The following is a 12,005-nucleotide window of genomic DNA, read 5'->3' as shown; positions in this document are numbered from 1 at the left end:
TTTCACACTCCAAGATGAAATTCATCCAGGAGTGATCAATTCCTGGATGAGAAGAATGGGTGTAAATCCTTCCATTAACAGTACCATGATGGTAAATGAGTGTGCTAGTTTAAAGTTAGTGTGCTATTTTATAATCACTTACAATAACATCCTTTAATTAATTAGCATTAAACCTGCCTTTTGCCATATCTATATTTCTACTATCATAATTAAAATGCCTTCTACTCTCTCATGGGCTATTTAATATACTAAACATCATCTTTAATTAACATCTGCATAATTGCCATTCCAATAACATAGATAGCATTCTTCCAAAACATTCACATTACATTCAAAACTCTTGGTAAAACCAGTTAGAACCAAACATGTTTAGAACATGACCTGCAGTTATGTTTTAACTTACCTCTAGTTTGGCCCTGAGCTATAACACTTTACTTCATCCAGTTTACCAAGCCTCGTTATTGTCAAGCCTAAATTTAAGTTCTCTACTTACGTTTTAGGACATTTCTATTTAACATAAAAAAACATTTTTATAGGCTACAGAAGCAAATGGCAGGCATGAATGGCTTTTAGAAGGAGGCATCAGGAATGCACCTGTCAGTTAGGAAAGGACCATGAACTACACATGGCCCAAATATTTCAAAGGAAAAATATAAAGAAACCCAACCAAAATCTGGTATAACTTCTGCTTGCTGCACAGGTGAGAATTTTTCTAGATATTTTTCTGGAATAGTGGTTTTCAACCTATGGTCTGCGAACGCCTGGGGGGTCTATAGACTATGTCTAAGATTTCCAAAGGAGTTTGCACCTCCATTTGAAATTTTTTAGGGGTCCGCAAATGAAAATAGGTTGAAAAGCACGGTTCTAGAAGATATGTTTTAGTTCAAACAGGAATTAATTCTGAGAAGTGCTATGGCATATGGCCAGGAGGTCAGAGGTTAGACTAGCTGATCACAATGGTCCCAGCTATGTCTATTCTGTTGGAGTATGTTAAGAATTTTTTAAAAGTAATATACCTACATTAAATAGTCTAGGCTCCTTAGTATGTGGGTGAAACCCCTTCTTTTTACAAGCAGAAACTTCAAGCATGCCAGCATTAGTAAGTCTGAAGATCCCAGTGCTGGAAAGCAAAGAACAAAACTGACATAAGATTTGTAGCATTAAAAGAACATGCTTCAAACAAGCATTAGTCAAACACAAGTTACTGGGTTCAATACAGGGTAAGTGGGTGAAATTTAATGGTCTCTGATGTACAAGAAGTCAGAAAAGAAGATATAATGGTCCTTCTGGCATTAAAAGTTACGAGTCTATGAAGTAGAAAATATCTTGCCAGATACAGTAGATGTATTCTCTGCTTTGAGTCTTATTACTAGTAAAAAGAAATTCTACAGAAGAACAAAGAACTACCTGGCTAAAAATCAATTCACTATTATTAATGTTCCTCAAGCTGAACAAAAAAAATAGAATCTCAGAAATACAAATGGAGGGGCTGCTTCTATAAACTCTTACTCAATGATTAGTTCCTCCTCACATGAGTAGCTCCATTGAAGTCAGCAGTAGTACTACTCAGGTGAGGAAGAGCTACTCCTGTGAGTATTGGGTTAAAAAGATTGTTACAGAACGCTACGGCCCCATTGTTTCATATTTGCTGCATAAACTTTTGCTGAGGACTGTTACTTTTGTAAGTCTGAAGAGAGTAACTAAGGAGCAATTCTCAACCCCTGCCCAAAGCCCATTCAGATTGGTTTGGTGTGTAGCACTGCTACATGCACTAGAGGGGCAAGGAAAGAGGGAGGAACAGAATCCTGTCTCCCTCTCCACTATCCAGATCATAGCACAGCCATGTTTCAGGGTGCTACAATGCAGCTAGCCATGCATCCTGTACATGGCAGTTTTGCACAGGGGTTCCAGAGAGCTATGTCCTTGCCATATGTAAGGGTATGTGGCGGTAGACTGTCTTCCTCCTTGTGCTGCCTAAAAACTGTGTATGCTGGCTGTATTCTTTTAGCCACGGTGAGTTAAGATAACATGCAGCTTGTAGGGAAACCTGCATAGAACCTTCATTAATAGTGATTACATACATGTGCATTTTATCGTGATCACACTTTATAAACAATTTATTAATAGAATCTTAAAGGGTTAATAACTGATTAATCAATGTTACAGACATGAGTAAGATGTGCAATAGATGTTGTAAGCACAGCAGGCAAAGGTATTATAGATGTTTATAAGTCATGATTACATGCAATCTATTGACCTGCTCCATGTGCCAATTTTTAAAAGCATGGAGATGTTGCTACACTCAGCATTACCTAAGGGCTAGATTCACAAGGGGGACTTAGGTGCCTAAAGAGACAGTTAGGCATCTAAGTCCAACATTTAGATGCCACTGGCATTCACAAAACCACCGTTGACCCTAAATCTGAAGGCACCATTATTTCTGCTGGTAGGCATGTGCAAAGCCTCCTAATTCCTGAAGTCACCCTGCCCCACCCCATCCTATCCTATCCTGAAGTTCACAAGCTGCTCAAAGCCCTAGCTCATGCCTGAACCCTGGTGGGATTCTCAAACTAGGTGAGAATCAGAGCTAGCTGGCTTACCTGTGCATCCCAGAATACCCCATAGCCCAGTGGTTAGGTTACTCCCCTAGGATGTGGGAGTCCCACGTTGGAATCCCCACTCTGCCTGAGTTGGAGCAGAAACTTGAACCCTGCTCTTCCACTTCAGAAGTGGTTTAGTGTCCTAAACATCAGGCTATTCTGAGACAGGCATCGCTCCTATTGGAGCTGTTCCACTTTGTATAAATCATTACATATTCATTGGAGCAAGGACTTGAAACTGACTGTCCAACATCCCATGTGTGTGCCCTAATTAGTCTCTTGTACTCATGTTCTCTCTAAGTGAGACCCAGAATGCCAAATAGTTTATTGGTTAGGACGTGCGCCTGGAACACGGGAGACCTACTCCAAATCCGGCACAGAAGGGATTAGAAAACAGGTCTCCCACGTCCTCAGTGAATGTCCTAACCATTGGGCTATGAACTATAATCAGTAGGGGTAGGAAGATCCTTACTCCTGTTTTTAGCTAGAAAAGGCTGACCATTCTTAGGCACCTAACTCCAGGAGGGGAGTTCAAGGCTGTGAAACTGGAGCACAGACCGGAGCCTTCCTCCAGCCTCTCAGTCAAGGGTACATCTACACTGCAATTACCTACGCGCGGCAGTTGACTCAGGCTGCTGGAGATTGGGCTGAGGGGCTGTTGAATTGTGGTGTTGACGTTTGGGCTTGGGCGACAGCCCAGGCTCTAGGAACCTGTGAAGTGGGAGGGTCCAGAGCCCGGGCTGCAGCCCAAGTCTGAACGTCTACACGGCCTTTTAGTCCAAGACCTGCTGGCACAGGCCAGCCATGGGTGTCTAATTGCAGTGTAGATGTATCCAAATGTCTTTGTGGATCTGGGCCCTGAGACCTACCCTTTCCTCTGTATTTCATTCCTGGCTGTCTTAGGTGACTCCCAGCTCAGTTTGCTGACTTCTGAGAATCCCCTTTCTAATACCTAATCCACGCCCTGGGGAATCTGGACATCCAACTTGGGCCTGTGAATTCCACTAGGGAGCAGGGCATCAAAGAATTACATGTTGCAACACTCAGCATTGCAATGCCTAAACCCCCTCATGAATCCACTTGTAACGCTGAGAGAAGCAACGCTTACATAGCTTTAAAAATTTGGTCCTGTAACAAGTGTACTTTAAAAACAGCTTTTAGTGATTTATTTATATTTTATAAACTATTTGTAAAACAGAACCTTAATAAAAAGTCCAACTTATCTCTACACTGCCGTTGTTTTAGTGTTTTTCATTATGAAAAAGCTAAAAAACCTTTACCATCCACCTTCTTTACTAAGGAGAGTGCAGTCCGGATTCCCGGCAATGAGATCCATCAGGCCTAGAACTACCACAGTCAAATACAATCACACCTACTCAGCGCAGTGGAGCACCACCATTTACAGAATTTTAAAATTAAATAGGAGAAAAAGTTAAGTCAAATAAAATTGCACACCAGGTTCACTGAAATACAAGCCTATATCAATTTAGAACATAAGAAACCCTCTCCCCCCACATATACTACAACCTTTTCTCCCCTTCACCTTAGTTGACATTCAGATGCTGTTTTGCAGGTGATCTAGTTTTGAGATAGCAGGCTTGGAGAATAGCTAAACATTACTTAGAAAAAACAGAACTCACTCATTATGTTTTGGTGAACAAACAATTGCAATAGCCTCTGGTAACATTAGCTGATAAGAACAATGAGTATGAAGATCAACACTGGATAAGAATGCAGTTTGTGTTGGATGCGTCTACAAAAAGAAAGGGAAAGCTCTGCATAGTGAAAGTATTTCTTAGTCAAGTCATGGTCAAAAATCCATTCACGAAGAAACAGGATTTTGCAACAAGAGAAAGTGTTAGCGTCTCCCCCAGATTCAGTTTTTATTATTTGCTACTAAACCTGAACTTTTCTATGGCACAACACATCTTTCAGGATAATTTGCAGGAATGACTAAACAATACAAAAGCTATATCCTACAGTGTCAGGAGTAAATCCCTAATAGCAGGTGTATGAAGGCTTCCAAAAACAATTTTAAACTCTTCTAAATATCAGATTAATGTTCTTACGAAAAGAAACAATTCCAGATTAAAAAGTCATGTGTGATTATAAAAAGATGGCAGACAGAGGGAAAAGGACTTAAATTAATTTTCCCAAATCCCTCAAAGTGAGATTACACACCAACCATCTCAAGCAGAAAGGAAAAATTAGAACATAATTGAAAGTAACTGTCATTAGAAGGTAAAAAGTGAATTAATGCCTATAGACAAATGGAAGTGTGAAGCAGGCTGAAATTTTACATGGTGTTCACATGCTGAATACCTGTCTTTGGTTCCAATGTAAACATGGACTTAATATTAAATTGACCGAGCTGGGCGGCTGTGATACATGGTTTTCCTGTCCCATGAAAATTTTCAAGATTTCAAAAGATTTTCCTGTCCCCAATCAGGACCAAAAACTGCAATCTCAAAAATGTTGAGAACTGAAAAATCACCAAAAAATATTCAGTTCAGTTCAACTGAAATGTTTTGTTTCGATATTTCAAAATGTTTTGTTTCCATTTAATAACTTTTGTTTTACACTATAAATTAAAATTTCTAAAACAGAAAAATTGAACTTTTCTTAGAAAAAGTCAAAGTGGGATGTTTCAAAAACTTCAAAACTTTTATTAATTTTTCAAAATGGGGAATTCATCAGAACCAATTGTTCCCCAAGAAGATATGGTTTTGACCAATCAGCATTTTCCAACAACAAAATAAAAGTATAGTAAAAAAATTCCTGACCAGCTTTACAAATTGGAGCTTTATACATCTGGAATGCAATTCTGATCTCAGGTGTTCTGGCTTTCAACGGAGATATTCCTGATTTACAGTGGTATAAGTGAGATCAGAATCAGACCCGTGAATGGCAAAGACGTCAGGCATTACTCTGCCATTTAAGATCTTAGTCATTAATGTATGAAGGCTTGGAAGTTCACTCTTCAGTTGTTTTACTCATTTCCACAGATATTTAGGTTTAATTTTTCATTTTATAATTAAATGGAATACAAGATTAGCCAAGTTTCCAACAGGGGGGGAAAAAAAAAAAAAAAGATATTCTAACAAAACAGAGCCTCAAGTTTCTTTTGCTTGCAGGTCTCTTTTTGTCATGTTTGCGATCTTAAAAAAATTCTTCTTTGCTACTGATTTTTAAAGAAAACCATGTAACATATTCAGTCAAGTACTCTACTTTTTAATATTTATTTCACAATTTTTCGTTCTCACCATGCCTGGAATAAACTGATAACACTTAATATTGCTCAATCCAAACTCTACAGTTTGAAAACCTACAAGTAACGGTTTTAGAAATGGGGTATATCTAATACAAATAGGCCAAATTCTGCACTGAATTCCATCTTTTATATGTTAGGATTTTAAAATGCTGTTTATCATCACATTTACAGCTTCCTAGAAATAAAGAACAGCTTGTATCAGTGGATGACATTTATGTCAAATCAGGTCACCAACACAAAAATTGAGAGAAAAAATTAGTTTAGATCATGCAAATTATTTCCTTAGGCTGGGGTATTCAGTATTGAGTGTGTATAGCCTATATAACCAATATAGAAAAATCAAGATCCACAAGGCATACGTACATGGATCCATCCCAGAGTGAGGAGATTGTGCTGATCCTGAACGCTGAATAATTCTTCCACGTTCTCCATGTCGCAGTAATCTGGTCCTGCAGACTGCTTTGGCACTATTACATGGGTAATAGTAAATTCATTATGTGTCTGTAAAACACATGGTGGGAAGATGACTTGAATTAAGGGTCTTCTAATGAGCAAATGTTGAACATGAAGTTGAGGAAAAAAAGGTCAGATCCTCAGCTGGTATAAGTTGCGGTACTTCCACTGAGTTCAATTAAGCTATGCCAGTTTACACGAGCTGAGTATCTGGTCAGCATTTCATCATAGCAATAAACAGAGAAGCAACAAACATACTTGAAATGTGTGTGCACAGAAAAATGTCAAAAGGAAAGAATGTCTGTTAAGAATGAAAGCAAGAGAGTTAAAAAGATGATTACTTTCTTTGAAGTTTGGAAATACAACATGCTTCCCTGCTTTTATTATTCTTGGCTTTTATGTGTGTCTAACGCACTTTGATATCCACTTTGAACTTCTTTGTACTTGCATATCTGTGTATCAGCATCAGCAGTGCTATCCCCCTCTGCTCTGGGAACAATCTGATAATTAAGTACTGCTGTAAAGTTAGCTAATTGAACACTAAAACATTATCTAGGGTATGGGCAAAAACAAACAGCAATGATTGTTTTATTTTTTTTAGAATTTGATGACACCCACCAATAGGTTCTAACATTTTTAATACCCAGCTTTCCTGTAAATAAACCTCATTTTGTTTGATGAATACCAGGGAATGTTCTTGAAACCTCCCGTAATGGAGGTTAACTATACAGCTTAATAACAATAGAGGACCGTGGTGACTACGGAGAATTAAGACCAAATAGGTTTGTAATTATGCAAACAGACCACAGTTAAATAAGATATCCGAACAGACCCATAAGGTTATTTTATAAAGTTATTTACATTATACACTTACACTTTAGATCTGCTTTTGCTTTGATATTAGTTCACTACAGGAAAATACAATACTATCAAAAGTGCCTTCTCCATACAAATGTGAAGGTTCAACTGTACCAGTTTTCCACAGAGAATTCCACATGTCTCTATTCCTCTTACTGTATTTTCTTCCGCTAGCAGCAGAAATTTGTGACAAAGATCTGTGGGTAAAACTACACCTCGGAGTGCTTCAGCCACTTGATCTAATAAACAAGGAGAAAGGGCATTTATAATTTAGTCTTCAGTGCAAAATTTTCTAATGTAACAGATATACACAGTTAATGATCAACTGAACTGACTTACAAAGGAATATCATACATGCCACAAAGCAGCTTTTTGTCAGAATAATCCAGAACTTTACTGAGCATAACCTTTCTTCTACTAAATATACATCAAAGAATACAGAATGTTATCTGGCTTGCATTCACTAAGGCAGGGAATCATCACTACTTTCTGGGCCAAATTTTCAGAAGAACTCGAAAAATGCAATCTCAGTGGGTCTACTCCTGCTCCCACTGAGTCAATGGCAAAATTTCAATTTAATTCAATGGAAGCAATCAGGCCTGGTATCAGAACTTGTAGGTGTGAAATTAGTAATCGCATATGTATGTATCCATTTTTGGTGAGAAAACAAAGGTAAGTGTGCACATAAATATTCCAGGAACATTTGGCCCTCCATCCCAGAAGAAGCCACAATGAAATAAACATGTGCATGTCGATATCATATGGTATGTTATGAGAGGCAGAGGAGCATTACTGTCCAACTGAACACTTACTCTGAACAGTGCTTAAAGTGGCTGCTGGCTTTAAGGCCTGGTTTAGTGAAGGAGACTGTCCAGCAGAAACAGAGGCATCACTCTTACTGGCTTTCTCAGAAAATGTGGTAGATAAGGAGTTATTCTGATGCATGGAAATGCAAGATAACACACTCCCATCAATCTGCTCAGACATAACCATATTCTCTTTAATTTTCTGATCTCGGGCTAGTTCTTGCTTCTTAAGTTGATCTTCAAAGAACTGAAATTGCTCTGTTTCAAGCTGCTGTTGTCGCATCTGTGCAATTCTCTTCTTTTCTGCTTCTATCAACCTCTGCTGCTCCACTTTCTTTAAGAATTCAGCTTTACACTTGTTCTGCAAAATATGTAAATAAAGTGGTCAGATCCTTTAGATAACGCTAAAAAAGTCACTAAATAGTGAGGGGAAAGCTAGCAAACTGATTAACCAGTTATTATTAGACAACAACGACACTGTTTGGAAAATGTTACATATTTGCCCAATACAACTGTGCCCACAGAAGTGCTCTAACATAATAAAGACGATGCACCTAGGGAAGATGACACGGATCACCCATTCTGCACACCCCCTGATACATTATGCATTTACCTCAGTAGCAGTAGTATTTGCCCTTAACCCATTTATATTTTAGCAGAAATAATTGGTCTAAAAAGAGTCATTTTTTTAATAGGGGGGTAAAGGGTGGAGACACAAACAAGCCTTTATCATGAAGAACACATTTATCTTCAGGTGGATTTTCACAGCACACTTGTCTCTCTGTCACTTTCTCCTGTCCTTTTTCTTTCTCCATTTACTTTAATTTCCCTTGGGCTGCTTCCATGAAACCTAGGCTATGTCCACACTTAAACCGCTGCAGCTGTGCTATTGTAGTGCTTCAGTACAGACACTCACTACACTGACAGGAAGGGTTCTCCCATCGCTGTAGTTACTCCCGAGAGGCGGTAGCTACATTGATGGAAGAATTCGTCCGTTGACCTAGTACTATTTACACCAGGTGACAGATTGGCAGAGCTACATCTCCCAGGGGTGTAGAGCTAGGCCAATGTAAGTTTTCAGTGCAGACCAGCCCTTAACCTTGCATTGTATGGATTTTTCCACGCTACGGCTACTTGTTCTTCTGTCTCGGTCACGCAAGTCCTCTCTGTACTCTCATCTCCCTCCTGCTGCCTAACACCAACTGCTATTCCACGAACTGCAGGGAACCTTCAGGTTCCAACATTCCTGCCCCACTTCTGTTAAAGAGACAGCAACACAAACTTGCAGAAGCAAGTTAAAATATAGATACTTAATGATAATAAATGACCAACAAAATAAAACCTCAGAAACAAATCGTAAATGGGAACATGGATTCTTGTTCCAAATTCCAGGAGACACACGATGGGAGAAAGAACATGTTCCTTACTTCCTCTACCTCTTTCCATTACATATTTTTAAATTACAAATCCTACCTTCAGTGACTTTATTACACAAAGTGGGAGTAGGACTATACAGCCCTAAGCAGTTATTGAAATACACCCATGAATCAATAAGAACCTAGCCTAACTTTGTATCTTTCACAATGCCTTGATGTATGTCAGAGTTCAAGGGAATACTAGTTGTATTGTGATCTAATTTTGCTTTTTCTTTAAGGAAAGAGGCCCATTCAAATACTCATTAGTATAGTATCTTACTTTTCAAATAAAATAGTATTAAACAAACTGTACCAAACTGCAATAAAGGTTTTTTCTACAATAGATAAAGACAGTCAGACATAAAACATTTCTATTAAGTAAATACTAAAACATTTGCATATTTATTTCTAAATAACCACTTATTTTCAAATACATTGCTGTTTGAGATATTCAACAAATGCAATTTCTAATAGTGCCTAAATTATTATGCAATTTTAAAATGTTGATATTTTGCTCATACAACTACTTTTTATTTGAATTTTGATCATTATGCAAACATATAAATAACCAATCAAATAGTAAACATTTATATGAATAATGCTTTAAAAATTCAATGTGAATTCAGATAAGACTTACTTTGTTTTGCATATATTCTTGGTATTCTGTGTTATATTTCTTTAAAAGATCCGTCTTCAATTCATCTGTCCTTGGAAATGCAACCTCTTTCAGTTTCTTTGGGAGAAAAGTGGGGACAAAAAAAAATGTAAAATTGCTTTCCTGCCTTCCAAAACAAACAAATGATCAGCTGGGAAGGAAAACCAGCTGGAATGCAAATTAAAAAAAGTCAATAATTTCAAAACAAAGTTCAAAATACTAAATTACAGGCATGTCAAATATATAAGGCCATGTCTTAAGTGGTTATAAATTGGCACAGTCCACTGATTTAAATGAAGTATGCCAATTTACACCAGCTGAGATCTGGCCAACAGATTTTTTTTATAGAAAAAGAAAGTCACTTCTCCAACCAGTCTGATGCCTTTGTGAGGCATGACTGACATGTGACAAATGGCACTTCTGGCACAGGTGACATTTGTTTCTAGGTTTCAAATCAGCTTTGGCCCAACTCCTGCAATGAGCTGTGTGAGATGAGCCAGGTGGGGCCCCCACAAAGTCAATGATACTCCACTCAGAGGTAGTTCTTCCCGTAGGGAGTTCGTTGCAGGAATGGGGTCTTTGATATTACACATTTCAAAGCCTTAAAGTATTTAAACATGTACTTAATCCCACGGACTAACCAAGCACATTGGGCACCCTTCCTAATATGCTTTTCTGACTCAAGGCCCAAGGCAGAATAAGAACTGGAAGAAAATTATGTGGACCAAGCCTCAAAAGGGACATTATTAAATGTATTAAACTTATGATGATAGATTTCAATCACATGACACTTCACATTCTTGCTTAGCTTTACTCATGTAAGTACTCCTATTGAGTTCAATAGGTTGGCCCTATAGTTAGTGGGGTGTTTAAATAATTCCACCAAACTGGAAAATTTCACCAAAAATTTAACAGCAGTGTAGCATTTTGCCAGATTAATCGGAGTATATACAAATCAGTGCACAGGTGCTATCACTTGTCACAGCACACGTGCAACAGAAAGCAGCTACCATCTTCTGGAATCACTTGGAATGCACTATGGAATGGCGGGACAAGGTTCTGCTAGAAGACACTTTTCCATGTTTTAGTGAATATCAATGGATAATTTCAGATGTTTTAAACTGAGGAGGGGACTATTTTTAATTGAAGGATAAACTTTTAAGCAATTATGAAACCAGTATAGTAGTGGATAAACTGGGAAAAACAAAAAGGAGTACATTTTTAGTGTTAAAGAAAGTAGAAAATGCTTTGGTTTATAAGCACATGTTAAATAGACAATATACAGTACACTAATAATTCCACATCCCTCCATTTTTAGCAATTAGAGGTCAAGCTAGCTTCCACTGAAGTCAGTGGCCATTCACTTAAATGGAACCAGGGTGAGATCCTAAATGTTTTTTAATTATTCAAAAATATTTTTAATTGAATATATTTGAATTTGAATATATTTTTTAATTATTCAAAATATGTTTCCTTTAGAAACATATTAACTATGTTTCCAACAATCCATATACTACTGGGTGTAGTCAGTAATACTAATTGATTGACTTTCTGCTTTTAGGAATCCCAGCAAGAATCAAGCAACTAAGCTGAAATGAAAACCTTGTAGCTAATGGAGCTAGTTATAATAACTTAGTCTTGCTAGATTGGGTTGGTACCGTGTATATTTGTTTGTACTGGGGAAAAGAACAATTTAGTTGCTCAGAGGGCAATTCGAGAAATGCTAAGAAAAAGCAATACTACCTTCATAATATCCTGTTTTTCTGGTACTGCACATTGCTGATAGTCTCGGTGATTGGGCAGCTTTTCTACAAATAAACTAGAAAATTAAACACACACATTTTTGTTCTTTATTCATGAAAGGAAGATCCATAACAGCTTTTATGTTGGGAGGAAAACAAGTTCTACATATCACAGGTGTTGAACATTGCATTCCAATTTGATTTA

General features: G+C 37.7%; 1 protein-coding gene across 9 annotated transcripts in view; it reads right to left on the bottom strand.

The window, feature by feature from the left end:
- STAMBPL1 (STAM binding protein like 1) overlaps nt 1–12,005 on the bottom strand; it is a 35,276-nt gene that overhangs the window by 3,780 nt on the left and 19,491 nt on the right. For 4 of the 9 annotated variants that reach the window (XM_067552799.1, XM_067552800.1, XM_067552797.1 and 1 more), the window contains 7 exons: nt 11,802–11,877; nt 10,041–10,136; nt 7,995–8,349; nt 7,297–7,421; nt 6,235–6,372; nt 4,241–4,353; nt 1,021–1,120 (listed from right to left, as the gene is read on the bottom strand). In XM_067552799.1, coding sequence (XP_067408900.1) covers nt 1,021–1,120; nt 4,241–4,353; nt 6,235–6,372; nt 7,297–7,421; nt 7,995–8,349; nt 10,041–10,136; nt 11,802–11,877 — 1,003 coding nt within the window. The remainder of the gene's footprint in view (nt 1–1,020; nt 1,121–4,240; nt 4,354–6,234; nt 6,373–7,296; nt 7,422–7,994; nt 8,350–10,040; nt 10,137–11,801; nt 11,878–12,005) is intronic. The other 5 variants (XM_067552798.1, XR_010920673.1, XM_067552801.1 and 2 more) reach the window with 5 other exon arrangements.

The sequence above is a fragment of the Emydura macquarii genome, unplaced genomic scaffold (genome assembly GCF_026122565.2).
Source record: "Emydura macquarii macquarii isolate MOO-44397 ecotype Brisbane River unplaced genomic scaffold, CSIRO-AGI_Emac_v2 contig_1390, whole genome shotgun sequence".
NCBI lineage: Eukaryota > Metazoa > Chordata > Testudines > Chelidae > Emydura > Emydura macquarii.
Note: the sequence above shows the minus strand (reverse complement) of the source record. Positions and strands in the feature narration are given on the sequence as shown.